The sequence below is a fragment of the Taudactylus pleione genome, unplaced genomic scaffold, assembly GCF_031769625.1.
Source record: "Taudactylus pleione unplaced genomic scaffold, aTauple2 ptg000556l, whole genome shotgun sequence".
In the NCBI taxonomy this organism is placed as follows: Eukaryota; Metazoa; Chordata; class Amphibia; order Anura; family Myobatrachidae; genus Taudactylus; species Taudactylus pleione.
Genome location: NW_028284958.1, coordinates 5,285,056 through 5,301,299, shown reverse-complemented (window position 1 = coordinate 5,301,299; position 16,244 = coordinate 5,285,056). Strand labels below are relative to the sequence as shown.

At 41.3% G+C, this 16,244-nt stretch overlaps 1 protein-coding gene across 1 annotated transcript in view; it reads left to right on the top strand.

Moving 5' to 3' along the window:
- AGBL1 (AGBL carboxypeptidase 1) overlaps positions 1–16,244 on the top strand; it is a 676,305-nt gene that overhangs the window by 202,660 nt on the left and 457,401 nt on the right. Inside the window, exons 14-16 of the mRNA XM_088452839.1 lie at positions 72–220; positions 2,346–2,433; positions 15,592–15,730. Of these exons, the coding sequence (XP_088308965.1) occupies positions 72–220; positions 2,346–2,433; positions 15,592–15,730 (376 nt within the window). The remainder of the gene's footprint in view (positions 1–71; positions 221–2,345; positions 2,434–15,591; positions 15,731–16,244) is intronic.

Sequence of the window (16,244 nt, the reverse complement as noted above, 5' to 3'; positions counted from 1 at the left end):
AGACATATCACTATGAAAATTGATTCTGCTTTTAAATTAAACTTAATATCTTGTATCTGTATCTGTCACAGGTTTGAATATGACTTGATCATGAATGCGGATGTAAATACTGACCAACATCACCAGTGGTTCTACTTTGAAGTTAGCGCAATGAAAGCAAATGTTTCTTACTGCTTCAATGTCATAAACTGTGAAAAGGTGAACAGTCAATTTAATTATGGTAAGCCTCTATTGGAACATAATATTTCCTATGCGGATGGTGTATATAGTTCAAGACGAAGGCCATATACTGTAGACTTGATCATATGTATGGGGCTAGTTTGAGGGTGAGAGATGGTTAGTAGAATAGATATAGTTGTTTTTTTTGGAATCCTTAGTATGATAGGTTTTATCTCAGGTACAGTATCCAGCCTAAAGGCAAGTAGAAGGAGTGGGAGCTGAAAGATTATTTAGCGGCTATTTTTCCTGCAATTTTTCTAGCACTTCCCACATTAACTTTGATCACTTGTGCTATGTATTTGTTTCTTATGTTTCTGTTACATGTTGTTTGCTCTAACTTTTGCTTTCCAGAGGAGCTGCAGCTCAGCGGTAAAGCATTGCTTGTTAACGGCCACTAGGGTACAAGTGGTAGTTGTGGGGCACATTCTATTTCACGGGGGTGAGTTGTCTCTGTCCTTGAAGGCGGAAATGAGCTTCATTCTAGTGCTTTGGAATAGTGATACCAGTCTTCTACTCGCCACAACTAGCTGAAACTCTGGTATCTATTCAGACTCCTAGGAGCTGTGTAACAATGAAGGCCTGTTGTTGCCTAGCAGACTCCCTGCTCAATTGAAACTTGGATTTGACTTTCTGCCCTCTCTTAATGTTGCTTTGAATCTATTATCCATGCCATATTCAGAAGGGGTGAGAGATGTCAAATTGCAGAGAGAACCCGCTGAGCTCTATACTGTAATAGCTGCTGGGAGCCTAAACTGCACCAAATTGCAGAGACAGTAGATTTGTGAAGCACTACCTAACAATTCACTGACCACACAAAGCCTCAATAGAGAATCTGGAAATTTAATATACAATAAGTTTGTCACTTTAATGCTTAATTTACACCCAAATTTTAAAATTTCATTTTCGGTGGAATTCATTTAAATTATACAAGGAAGGTTCACCACCAAGATGGTTCTAATGGTCTGGAACAGGAGTTCCTGTCTCCTTCAGTAAAAAATAAACAAAAAACAGCAACTGTTATTTAAGGGTTGAAACAAGACAAATATTTGCAGTTTAACTCGTTGGATTCTCCTTATACACTTTTTGTTTATCCTACCCTTTCAATTAAAAAATAATTAACTAATTAAAAGCAATTGTTGAGTGGGGTATGAGCATACAAACAAATTACATATGAGGCAATATTTCCTGACGAGACTCAAAAGAAAAACAACTCGTCACTGTCCTGACCTATTTTTAATGCAAAAACAATGTTCTTCCTTTCAATTAATTAGACTAATAGACAAAGTACATTTTGTGTTTACTGAAATTTGTAGGCTTATGATCGGGTCTAATTATTCTAATTAGTAGTGATATGTATTATTATTATTATTATTATTAGTGATATATATTAGTAGAATATGAGTAAAAAGTTACACTCCCTTGAGAAATAGCATTTTAGCAGAAAACTAACAAATATTTCAGAAAAAGCCATGTTATTAGAAGAAGAGATTCATGAGGAATCTTTCATTTACTTGACTGTGCAGCAGATTGGATTTCTAGTTTATTATATCTTGAGTATCTTTTAGGAGATTTGCACTTTATTTTATGTTTAAGCAACATATACGAGGTTATAGAGTCTGAATATTAAGTACTGGACATTAGAAGTGGAACTAGAATAGTAAGCTATGCATGCACGTTATGTAACCTTTGTTTCTTCAGCTGTTGTGGAACTACAAATCATGCCTCCCTACTTTGCCCCCCATTTTCCCACAGATTCATGGCGTCAATACCCCAATTATCTGTATAAAATATAGAAATGTTTTTAAATGGTGTAACAAAATGACGTATAAAAAATATTAGTAAAACATTGTAAAGATGTCAGTAGTAAACCGACATCATCTACCAGTTCAAACTTTCAATACACTGCCACTTAGCAAAACCAATATCCCTTAGCTCCATGCATTTATTTGTTACTAATGCATCTCTTTGCTATAGATATCCCCTCTTGTTACTTATTATGTATGCTAAAAATAGCATACAACTGTTTGTGTATAGCTTTAAATATTAAATGTAATTAATCGGAGACAAATTGAGATACATACAGCATATACAGAGACTGATATCGATTGTGCTTCGTGTTCGTATAGGTATGCAGCCTGTTATATATTCAGTGAAGGATGCACTCCATGGAAAGACCTATTGGACGAGAACTGGTTCCAATATCTGTTATTACAAGTAAGTCTGTATTTGTATGTATAATTGATTGATAGCCTATTTGTGTTCTTCATGTTTTGATAAATATATAGATATGTGCTACTAGTTAGAGCTAGGACAATAACCAGCAGATGCACAGTACTTATGCTGGGCATACAATCTACAATTATCTGTCAGATATCTGTCCAATCTGGGAATGAAAATCTGGTAATGTATGGGAGCCAATGACAATGAACTATTTGCTCACAAACACTGGGAAACAAGACAAAAATGGTTGTTCAGACAAACTGGTTAAATCAAATGAATTTAACCAATTTGAACAATTGTTTTCCAATGTTTAATACATATGGTCGATTGTCATCTGCTCCCATATATTACCAGGTTTTCATCCCAACCAGCCAGATTGGACAGATATCTGACAGATAATTGCATAGTGTATGCCCAGCATTAATCATTAGACGGCAAACTTGAAATCAAGGCATACTGCACTAATTATGTTTACATATTTATGGTAACTTTTACCATTCAGTATTTTTACTGTGACTCCAAACCACTTTACGTTGCCTATAGTCCTCTCTAGTATTTATTTGTTCCTCTTTAGCTAATTATATGTCTAGTTTCTACCTGGGACTATACCAATGCATAACAAATGTTCAAGGGAAGGGGTTATGTGGCCCTCAAACAGGGTAACAGTCCAATGTTATTACATGGCTGGTGATTTTAACAAGTTTCCAGTTTATACTGTGTGTTTGTAACTTCTGTCTACTGTAACAATGTTTCTGGATGAATAAAGGTGTCTCTGAAACCAATAGTCTCTAAAGTGAGAGTTTTTAGAAGTGGGCATGTTGCCCATAGCAACCAATTAGCTTATAGCTATTATTTTCTAGAAGGTGCTAGTTAAATGTTAAGTAGAATCTGATTGGGTACTATGGGCAACATCTCAATTTCTAAAAACTCTCACTTTAGTAAATATACCCCTTAGAGAAATTAAAATAAGGTTCAGCAGGTGAGAAAAGGGTGAAATGAAAATGTTTTGAATAAGAGAGAACATCCCTATAAGCAAAGATAATACAGAGGCAACAGAGAGCAAAGAAAGAGCTGTCAGAGGGTGCATAAAGACGTGACAATAGCGAAAAATTTGTGATAGCTAGTTAGGACTATTTATTTATTTATTATATTGTACTGAGAAATAAAACATAATATATGTGTTTATATTTGTTGTATCTTATCGAGTAATATAAGATAATTTATTGAAATGTATTGAAATGTATACTTGTTTTACCTATATTGAGTAATATAGAATAAAGTACAGCAGTATATAGTGATTTCACCTTTGCTAATATATTTTAATCATATTTTAGACACCAGGGTACAGTAAGTATATAAAGGATACACTAAAGCGAGAATCAGACAGTGAAAAGCTGTTAAAAAGTGAGAAAAGATCTACAGTTAGGAAGATATAGTTAAACAGATAAATAAAGAATATTGTGAAATATGTTGGCGGCGAATGTACTAAGCATAGCATCCGCGATGAGGTACATCCTGCCACTTATCGGGTACATACCGGCATTAATTATGTACAGTACTTAGAAATTTGATTAAAGTTGCAAAGGACAGCTCTCCCAATAAGAGCCGACCTTTGCAATACGTAGATGCTAGAGAGACTTCAGGGTTTATTACCCAGAAGTCCCTCTGCGCATGCGTAGAACGGTGTGGGCCACCACGGGGGACACTGGGAGGAGTCCATTTAGATCCCTCTCAGAAGAAACCCGATAAGAAGGACATAGAATTCTATTGGGTAACACCATCTAAAGATGGCGTTACCTACCAAGTCCAAGCTCCAGAATGTATTGCATTCCCCAGCTGGCTACATATGAAAATGTGGCCAAAATTTGACATTCTTATTTTTTGCTGCCTATTCATGCTTAGTACATCCCGCCCTATGTGCTTAGAGAGTGAGCAATGTAAGGGAATAAAACAGAATGGGCCTCATTCAGACTTGGATGAAATTGCATCTACTGTAAGTGCAAAGGTAAAAATGAGTGTTCAGTACATTGTAATCCTACTATTAAATCTCCTGTGCAGCTGTTATACTGTGTTTTCATAACTGGATGTTTCTTAGACGTGTTCGGAGATGTAGAAGCGGCTAGCAGGCTCCATCATCATCTGTTCACAACTTGCACCAGGGTTTGAATACCCTCAAGTCATATCCCTCCAAGCAGGTGTATTTGTGCCTTTTAGGGAGCCATCTAGGGCACATTTTGGCTTTGCATACTCTTATTGTACTTTTGCCGCATATACACACTACCTCCAACCCCCACCCCAGAGTTGTAAGTGCAACTTGCCATGGAAAAAATATGGAAAAGAAACAAGAACAAGCTGCAGCCAAAAAAGGCTGTAACTTGTATTTACATACAGCTCTATATGAGGTCCAATGACGATTGAGTCCATTAGGGTCAGGTAGGCTAACAACATACAAAAAGTATGGTATAAGACCAACCCTTCTGATGGGGTTAGGTATGGGATGCCGACGCTCGGGATCCCGGCGGTCAGATTCCAGATGCCGGCATTCTGACCAGGTTAGAATGTCGACGCCCCAGGTAAGTAAGCCTAACCTAACCCCTAACCCTACCCCCCCAGTGCCTAAACCTAAGTTCCCCCTCTAGTGCCTAAACCTAACCCTCCCTCCCCGCAGCCAAAACCTATCCCCCCTGCAGCCCCAAACCCCCCCTAGTGCCTGACCCTAACCCCTTGCCCTAATCCTGCCCCTAACCCCAGTACTTACGTTTGGGATTCTGGCAGTCGGGATTCTGGCTTCGGAATTCTGACCGCCGGAATCCCAGCAGTCGGCATTCTGAACGCATCTCCTTCTGATGGCACAGATGGCATGAACCAGTGCCTTAGGAACAATGCCTAGAGGCGGCACAGGTTAACCTAAAAAGCATTCCTAGAGAGTCATTGGAGCAAATACATTATTGCACCGCAGGCCTAAACTTTATATAAAATACACATTTAGTAAGCCCTGGCTGGGAGAAGAATTTAACAAAGATTTTAGCAAGTTTTCACTGTTTAATGTCAATAATAATAGATCAAAACAAAAAATAACCAACAGCTATTACCCATCCTTCCCTGCATCTTCCCTTTTAAAGTTTATCATTGCCTGGATCTTGTCTTTGTTAGAAGATTTTAGCTCTGTCAGGTGCTTCATAATCCATTGTCAGATGGGATCGATATACAGTAGAGTTTCATATAAATTACACAATTTCTTATAAAATGTAAGGGATCTCTCTTTGAAAATGATAGATTATGGGATAACCTGTCAGGATCATACACCATTGTTAATTTATCGTACTTTTGACATAGTTCCTTTCCATATAAAAAGTTGTCACCCATTGATATAACTGTTGTCTATTTTATCTGCAGAAGAGTCATTCTGCCTATGGTGTCAATAGCGAATAGATGTCACTGTCATAAATCTATATGCTAATCTCAGGCCTTAAAGTTATCAGCCATTTCGTACATGGTTGTTGGGATCACAAGTCAATGTCTGTCACAATACGTTTGACCAGCATTATCTGTGATAGAGGTAATAAATAAATCAACTCCTTGGGGTGACAACTGTCAATAGCTGACACACTATTTTTGTTTATATTGATTTATGGTGCAAGTCACTATTCAAGGTATCATTTTCTTACCTGTAAGAGAACATTTTTTTAAAAAATGTATACAGCCATGAGTATACAGTGATGGAATAGATAGAAGGGTGATGAGTTAGCTGGGAATTAGAAAACAGTTCTCATCTGTATAACACTTCACATTATGAGCACATCATCAATAATACTAAACCATTTGATTGCATATTATTGGAATACCGATTTATCATTCTAGGTGATCAGGCATAACTGCTGTGGGTTGGAAAATAGTTCAGCCCTGAATTAATTGTTGTCCTGGGGGATGTGTAAAGTCATATGGCCTTTAGACTTTGTATAGATTACATGTATACTTGGGTTTCATCTGAAACTAGTAAATGAGGCCAGGATTTTAGTAAATATTCTCTATGTTTATGCCTACCCCAACCTTCCTGCCTTTTGCTGCAGAGTTACGCTAATCTTAGAAGCTGCATCCTATGGGGTCCCTGTAGCAAAGTTCATTACTTTTTTTGTGTAGTCATTGGTGATCCCACCAGGACCAATTGCTACCATGACAGTGATTTCACAATCTGTTCCTAACTTACACCATCTTCTACCTACTCACTATAGTGTGGATTTACAGATCTTCCTCCTCAATCAGTGCTCAGTTCATTTTGAGCTCCAACCTGGGATTTTATATCAGAATGGATTATTGTAGAATATATCCCCTTGTTATCTGGTAAAACTCCCGACTCCCATGTGTTGGAAAAGAATGACATTTTATTATACAGTTTAACTCTTCTACCTTTATCTCATACTACACTACTAGCAGCACAAATATACCAGTCAACAATGGCTACTATACGATTGGTGGCTGATAATGCTCCTGCCAGTAGTGATAATTGTTCTGCCATTAGGTTATGCATTCATTTTCTTCACACCTCTTAGATCACTGATCGGTAGCCTGATACACTTTATGGCACACGTGGGCCACACACTAACCCTAATTTATGTGAATATTTAAAAAGTACATTTTAATCATCAAAGACAGAGGCACCACATCTCCATAAAATACACCACCCATGCCACTCAAACCTTATGCTCACCCCAAAACAACCCTTAAATTCCACACAATGTTTAGAATACCCCATATGCATTATAGCATCCAACTTACCTCAACATTCTTCTCAGATCTCCCACATTCCATAAATTACCCCTCAGACTCCCTACTCACTTATTTAATAAGAGTCAGTTTGAGGGGAAGGCTTGATTGGGCATAATTCATCAAAAAGATCCAATGAGTCATAAAGCAGGAACAACTAGCAGGGTGCAAGTAAATGCTTCTTGGACTGTGTGCAACCCAGAAGCCATGTGAATCCCATCAGTGTCTTAGATTGTAAATTCATTTGGACAGGACCAACTTGACCTTCTGTTTTACATCATTTTACAAAGTTTGTAATATGATAATCTCAATGAACAGTGCAGAATGGTATATTGCTGCTTTTTACATAAAATATAATTATAATATAATAATCTCAGCGGGCTTTCTCTGAATCTGCCTCTCACATCTCAGGCTAGGCACCATAAACAGCGCTCAATATGCAGTTCAAGATCTTAGCCTCAAATATGGACTTGAACATGAGACATCAGTCATCACCATCTGGCACGGTCTTGCTTAAGAACAAGTTGGCATCTTGGAACATCCTGGTCACACTTAATGATTTGATCACTGCGGCCTCCTTGGTGACACAACTTCTGCATACTTGTGAGGCAAGTGTCAAGGCTCTGTGTCCATCAGCAGGCATGATGCCATAGAATATTCCAGATAGACATCTACTACAATCTGTCTGATGACCAAATGGCTGACCAAAAGCCATATTCAGAATGAGAAGAGGAAGGAGCCATGAAAAGCATCTTAAAAAGTGCCCTGTTGGTGTAATATGAGTTGCTGTTTTCTGCTGTACGTGGTATTGCAATAAATGGCAATTAGGTGCATTTTGCACTGTTTCACCATTTCAACTAGATATTAACCATACTGTACTTTAATTTTCAGTGTTTTAATGTAGCTCAGAATGTAAAGGTGTTTGAGTACAGTATGTGAAGAACAAACAAAAACTAATAATGCAACATTTTATTAAAATCACTTCACAATACTAATTGCCACCATTAATAAAAAAACGGACCCTCGTGCCCAGTTTAAAATAAAAATAAATGATTAGAATAAAATGAGCATCAAGTCATCCTTTATTAATCCTCAACCAGCCACACCGCTGGACAGCCTGGTGGGGTTTTCACTAGGACAGGGAGATTATGAACATGGGGTCCACATGCCATAGTGAAAACTCAGGCTAGCCAGTGCAGCGCTGAGGCCTCTGCTTCCATCACTACCAGCCCCACTTAGAAGGCTGGGGCTCTTTCCGACTTAAATGGGATGCTGAAACTAGGATCCCTCTGGTATATTTACTAAAGTGAGAGTTTTAGAAGTGGAGATTTTGCCCATAGCAACCAATCAGATTCTAGCTATTATCTTCTAGAAGGTGCTAGGTAAATGATTACCGTAGCATCTGATTTTTTGCTATGGGCAACAGCTCCACTTCTAAAAACCCTCACTTTAGTAAATATACCCCCTGGAGTGGTAATTTGGCCACTCCTGTGATCCCAGCATAAGTGTCAGGGAATTTAAGATTCTTGAGCACTATATCAAAACTGTAAAAAGAACACATGCACATTTTTAAAATAGACTAATTGAATAGTTAGCGCTATTGAATGGGTAGGTGTATTCTTTTGGGTACAAGGAATAATTTATGAGTAGTTGCTTTTTTTTCACTAATAGGGGCCCATTTATAATTAAATATTTGCAGCATGTTTGCCAAAAACACCCATTTTGGAGGGATATCTGCAAATATTTTAAATCACCCAGATGTATTATGGAGGGACAGCAGCATCCTGATCCCACTGCCCTGCTGCCCCACAGTTGCCCAGCACCGGCCCCCCCTCACCTCAGCCTCCTATGTACCAGCCCGTGCGTCTCCTGGGTCCCCCGCCTCCTTCTCCTCCTATTCTTCTTCCGGATGCAGGGAGGAGGAGGAGGAGCCCGGGACTTCCTGCAGAGGTCACCAGCAGGAAGCTTCCAGGGCTAGGAGGGGGAAGAGACACGCGGAGACCCCCTCACTCTTATCGCAAGACCTGTCCTTTGCGAAACTAATCGCATATATTATTACATATGCGATTAGTATCGGTGTGATGACTGGTGGGATGTTCACCGCAAGGTTAGTACATTCTGGCCTTAATATTGACATGATTTAGTGCTATGATTCTGGAGAAAGATATGGTGTGTACAGTACAGTAAGTGTAATTTCCCTTTATGATGATTCATAGACAATAGCCACATGTTAGCTATGGAAAAATTTGAAATGCAATGTAGGAATGTGATTGGTCGGCACATATTCATAGTTAGGTCCATTCATTCTGCATTATACTTCCTGTTATGGAAGGGTACAGAAGCCAAAGTATCTAGTCTAGTTTCACGGTAAAGGGTAAAGGGTATGTCCAATTTTGGAAAAATCCTTAAAAAAAAAAAAATCTAGTGTCTGCCCCTTAACTGTGTAGTGAGTTCCCTCCCTTAGAACTACTTTATCTGCGCCAAGGCTCCATAATAAATATATAAATATATGCACATACAGTATATTAACCTAAATTATCAGAAGGACAAAGAAATGGTGGCCATCCTCCTTGGAAAGTAACGTGTTGCCTGTGATGTGAGCAGTGGCATGAAAGACACTGGCACATACGTAATACACTTATATCTATCACACACATTTCACTTTGGCATCTGTTAGCTGCTTCGCTAAGCACCTAGCTTATCGGATGCACTCGCAGGAGGGGTTTCTCTTCATGTATACCAACTAAAGTGGACAATTTTAAATGATATTAGGTGAAGCTGTATGAAAACTGTCACTGCGCAATTTCTGATCTTTCTAAATAGAGCCCACGGTGAGTTGCTCTGTGTAGCTATTGGCATCTGTATTTTCTTTTTAGATTATTTTATTTTTTTGTTTCTTTAATGGTTTAACAGTTGCAGTGGCTTAAACCACTCTGGAAGATTACTTTAAAGTAAAATTGCAGCTTTCACACTCCCCACCACAGTTTATTTTCTTCTCTGGTACACTAGACATGATATAATTTGTCAGAAAACTTCTATACTCTTAAAATCGGGAAGGTTAGACAACAGCATAATTGGTGTTGTGTGGAAAATTGGTTTGAAATGTACTAGTGGGTACAATACACCTGTAGTTTAATGCTTATTTGTAAAGTGAATATAATGGCTGGTCGCATATTCAAAGAAAATTGTACTTCTTGACAGATGAATATTCCTTAACAGGTGTCACTATTCACCTTGCAGAGGTTTGAACAAAGACTCCAGATTTTCACTGTACACAGCACCTGACATTTTTAATGACTAAAAATTTTAGCAGAAGCTGTAGTTATGTTTTTACTTTTTGTGAGGCATGTCATGCCACCCAGATAAAACAATATAATAAAAATTGTGACAAAATTCAAATGTATTGGTTGGAAATATTGGCAGATGCCATATTATTTTATATGTGGTCTCGTTATTATGCAATAAAATGCTTCAGGAGTTTTGTTCTAGATAAACTATGGCAAAGGTAGAGACGTCCTGTATTCTAATTTCATTCTGTAAGAGGAGTAGATATAGAGTGTCTCCAGGATTTGGTCCACTTCTATAGGTGATTTAAAATATTTGTTGTAATGTAGCAGATGTTTTACTTTGTCTAACAATTAATTAAACCTCCATCAATAAGATTCTCCTTTGCAAGACTGTTGGAAGTGTCAGTTTATGGTGACCAGAACCTATTAACTTGAAGCAGGTTGGGTAAGCGATTTCGGCACTGATAATGCCAGCAGTCAGAATCCCGGCAGCGGAATCCTGATGGTGGAAATCCTGATGCATGCAGGTGTTTGGTGATGGTTGCAGTGGCGTCACAGGGTGGGTGTGGGGGTTCTGTGCCACACCCGGGTGTCACCTTGCCGAGGAGGACACCAAGGTGCAGATTCCCCCTCAGTGACTGGAGCTGGGTGTCGCACTGTAGTATTAAGTGCATCACTCGGCTCCTGACACTGTGAGGGAGCCGGCACTGCACACAGAGCGGTACGCACCTCCTGCACCCCCGTGGCCCTCCCAGTAAAAAGCGCGGGAGTCGGGACTAAGGGGTTCGGGCCGCGAGGCCATGCCTCTTCCCGCATGGACATGCCCTCTGTCCGTGAGACCACATCCCTTTCTGCACACGGCTACACTGGGAGCACACAGCAACCCTCCCTGCACCAGGTGACATCACGGGGAGGGACACGCCACTGGATGGTTAGTTCACACGTGGTATAGCTTAACTAGGTCTTATGTTAATTAACCCAGGTAGAACAGCAAGTAGTATAAGACACAGGAAATAACAGGTGTACAAATAGTAGTATTGATGCAGCCTGGAGCATTAGGATATCGCTGGGCTTTGTAGTGTTCTGGACATCAGAATGGTAAAAACACCAGCATAGTAGAACTATGCCCCTCGAATGTAGCAGTGGTAATATAGTGTATTTGCGGTACACTGTGGGCTCTGCAGGGCTGGTATATCTGCAGGAATCTCATAGGTATGTCCATTGATAAGGAACACAAGGGAGGAAAGAGGTGTGAACATAGCGTGCATGCACAGTAGCTCATGCTGAAGGTCAGGCCTCCTGCTGATCTGTTGAGCTCCGGCAGGTCCTAGAGACCGCAAGCTCAGTTAACTTATTCACTGAGGATGGAGGCGGCTCAGGAGCACATCTCATCCAACAAAAACAACAGTCCACACTGCAACATGCCTATTACCAACCTTAAATATAAGTATAGTTGAAGAACAGGTTCACCAATTATTGCCCACATCTGGGTATTCATTAGTAAATTGAAATTCAAACTGATTTCATAGATTGTAACCAAAAAAAGTGGGAGTTCCCAAACTTACTCCAAGTAGGGCCTGATGCATATTTGAAAGTAAATTTTGCGTATGTTGCTCCAAAACTGTGTGCATGTGTATATTCGTCTGTGTGCAGAGTTGTACATATCGTGTGATCAGGGACGTCTAGAGATGAGGGGGCCCTTGTGCATCCCCTGTCATGGGCCTCCTACTCTCACCCCAGTGCAGGCTATAGATATGTGACATATGCACGCAGGCTATAGATATATAATGAATGCACGCAGGCAGCTTTGCATTTGCGATCTTTGCAGATATGGTAATGCAGCAGTAGGTATGATGCCTCCTGTGCATTACTTATCCGAGCTGCGTTGTCCAACACAGCATTGCATACTCTGCGGGAACATCAGATGAGGGGGGAAACCAGGAAATCTCATCAACCAACGGAGATCTGGTCTCTTCCCTCTCCCCCCAACGGCGGTGACATGCCTCCGTTTCAGGAAATGGAGGCCATCGCCACCCCCTCCCCCCCACAAATGGCAGCAGACTGTCAATCAATGATAGTCTGCTGCCAGTCTAGGTGCGGGATCACAGACCCATTGTGCACATGCGCAGAATGGGTCAGGCGCCTGCGCAGATTCCCGATCATTGGGAATCTGCGTCCAGCAGTTCACTGCTGAATAAGGCCATCAGTTACAGAGCATGCACTGAGCATGCACATGCTAAACACGCTCCACACACATGCGTACATTCAAATCCACATCATCCCTGCAGTGTGTTATAATAACACAGTGCAGTTACGGGTAAGTGATATATTATGCACTTAACAGTAATTTAGGCAATAACCATATGATGAGGTTGGTGTCAAATTCCACTATATAAGTCTATTTTTTTCAGGCATATCCGAAAATGCGAAAAAAACAATCATAGTGTAAATGAAACAATCATAGTGTAAATGAAACAATCATAGTGTAGAATGTGTGTTAATCAAATACAAGAAAACTATAAATGAAATACTGTAGGTGAAATAGGTTCCATGAAAAACTGGGGGATCACCTTAATTCGTAATGTGGGCCTGATTCAGAGCTGAATGCTCTGACCAGAGCGCTCGCTCTGAATCAGGGCCCTCCTACCTTTTTTTGGAGCATCCTCATGGACGCTCGCGTAGCTGTGGGTTACCACCCACAGCTATAGCGAGCGTCCATGATGATGGTCACGATGGTCTTGACCATCGTGACCATCGGGCTTGCGACGGAGACCCTGCGGTAGGGTCTCGCTGCCGCAAGCCCTGGAGTGATTTTGGCTCTATCAGAGCCAAAATCACTCCCACTGACATCACTACTGATGTGAGTGGGGCCGGCTTGAGACGGTAGGCGTTCCCATGGGAACGCCTCCGTCTGGCAGGCACGCCCCCGGCACGCCCACCAAAGGGGGCGTGCTGTCAATCAACATCGACAGCACGCCCCCCTTGGTGCGAGACCCAGAGTGATGGAGAGCCCGTCGCTCGCCGGGTTTCGCGCATGCGCACGACGGAGCTCCCTCCGTCGTGCGCATGCGCAGTGGGGGAACATCGACCCGCTTGCGAGCGTACTGCCGCTCACGAGTGGGAACCCCCTCTGTTCCTTGTGATGTGTGTTCCCCCTGAGATTCTGTTTTTGGGGGATATAAATAAAATAGAAAACAACATATATTGTACACTATGTAATAAAATCATATTTCAAAGTGGATGTAACAAAGTGGATGCCAGCAACGGCAACTGAACTCGCCCCCCTCATGGACCGTTCCCACCCTGGACTTGTGGATCTTTTAATGCAGCCTTGTAGGGCATCGAACAAAAATCTGTGAGTCCGGAGGCTGGGTATTGTAAGTGCGGCATATAGCCACCTTTACTCTTGGCCGCTACTATGTCGCTCCTAATTGAATTGACCCCATATAGTCAGACACACCACAATGTCTGCTCCATCCCCTGTCAGCAACCAATAGGGCAGGTTACTAAATGAATCAGTAATAATTTAACTTATTAGTCTAAATTATATATGCACAGAGTCAGGTTCAGATCCCACAGGGCCCTAGGCAAAATGCTTGTTTGGGGCACCCCATTAATGTCATGAGAGGGAATACATAGGGCAGTACGATAATCATTATGTATATGTGGAAGTCATGTTCCCAGCACAAGTATGCCGACAATGTTAAAATACGACTTTATTTTAACGGTGTCACTACTATAACTTTATACTTGCTGCTTGTCTAGCATGTTTATAGATATATTAGCAACACTGTTAAAATGCTGTAAGTTGAATTTTATCATTGACTGCATATTGGTGCTGGGAACCTGGTTTCCTTGTATACAGTGTTGACATAATGATTGTCACACTGCCTTATGTATTACCTTGGTCTCTCTTGTCCCCATCTCTGAATTATAGCAGCACCTTTAGTATTTCCATGACCTGTTTGTAGTGAGGAGGAATATTCAGGGATGCTGAGAGGGGAGGGGGGAGTGAGTACTAATTACCCAGGCTTGTTGGGGGGGACCGATGGGGGCCCCAGATCAACTGCATAGGGGGATCATCATCCGACTTTGTCTTGCTGCTGAGGGGCACAAATGCCTCGCTGTGCAACTGACAGCACCCTTTCTGCGCTGCTTTGTAGCGCTGGAAAACTATTTTTACAATTTATTGAGGGGGCGTGATCATGCCTCCCCAGATTTGGTTCACGTCCCCTCAGTACCCGAAATCGTGGGCGTTCTCTGCGGCCCTGGGTATACTCGCCATCAAACCTGGCAGCCCTTTACTACATTTCTTTTTTTCCTTTCCACCCCATCATCTTTCCCATCCCCTCCATCTGCTACTGATCCAAGAGGAGGAGAAGTGTCACTTTAAATTAAACTTCACACAGTTTATTCTGACACAGCTGTGCTCCTTGACCCTCACATTCAGCTCTGCTCCCTGACCCTTGCACCCTGCTTTGCTCCTCACCAGTGGTGGCACCCAGAGGTGGGGCTGCAGCACAGTCCAAATTTCAAATAGGGGAGTCACACAAACTGCCATTTCAAACACTGACAACATAGATGGCTGGGACTCACTATTTTAATTGTGGACTGCGCTGCAGCCCCACCCCTGGAGCCGTCACTGCTCCTGACCATTGTACTCAGCTCTGCTCCCGAACCCTCAAGTCCGGCTCTGCTCCCTGAACCTTGCATCTGACTCTGCTCCACACAGAGCTTTCTCTTGCAGCTGCTCTTTCCTACCTCTCAGCAGCAAGGCCTGGGGGAGTTATAGAAAAAAATGCATACAAAACATGGCTGCTAGTGGCAGACAGGCCCCTTGGGTCCCACTGGGTCCTAGGCAGGAGCTGAACCGACTTGTCAGTAATCCACCTCTGTACAGTATATACAGCATTTTGTTTACTTTTTTTTACTTGGATCAGGCCCCCTGTGTTGCTCCATAATGGTTGAATAGACTATGGCTATAGACTATAGCGGCACCCTTGGGTACATGTCTTGCAGAGTATTTTATGAGGTTGCCAAATGAAAAAATATATGTAGTGCTGTAATGTACAATTAAAATTCTATTGTGTTTCATTTCTAGAAACTTATTTTGTTACCGAGCATCTGAGGCAAAGAAAAGACGACGATATTATACGCTGAGTTTCACTGTGAAGTTCCCGCACTTTGATGACGTCTGTTACCTGGCTTACCATTACCCCTACACTTATTCAGCACTCATGGTAAGACTTAAATAGTCTCCAACCTATATTGTTATCCACATATTTCCTTCAGGTCTCAGGACATTATTTCACCTTATCTCACCTTATCCAGGGTAATCGGTTGGTAGCTTGACCAGAATTAGATTTCAGTTGCTATTGTTTCTTTTATAACGTACTACAGTAAAAATTGTGCTATACCTTAAAACTATGGGCCTGATTCACTACGGATCACAACTGCGTATGCAATTGCGATTACGCGCTCAGTTCAACTGCGATAGTATACTAATCCATTGCTATCGCTATCCCATCGCCGCACTACACAAGGACACCCACTTTACTTAGCACACATCCGTAATGTTTAGCAAGACTGCAAAACCATCGGTACAATCGAGTACCATCGCAGCTTCATGCACACTTGCACAAGCTCTGACTTTACTCAGAAATTGCTAACTTTATCGCATGCTATGAGTCCTCAGACTGCGTACGACATAGCAATGCCTAATTTATACACGCCCCTGCAATGGCGTCCGAACGC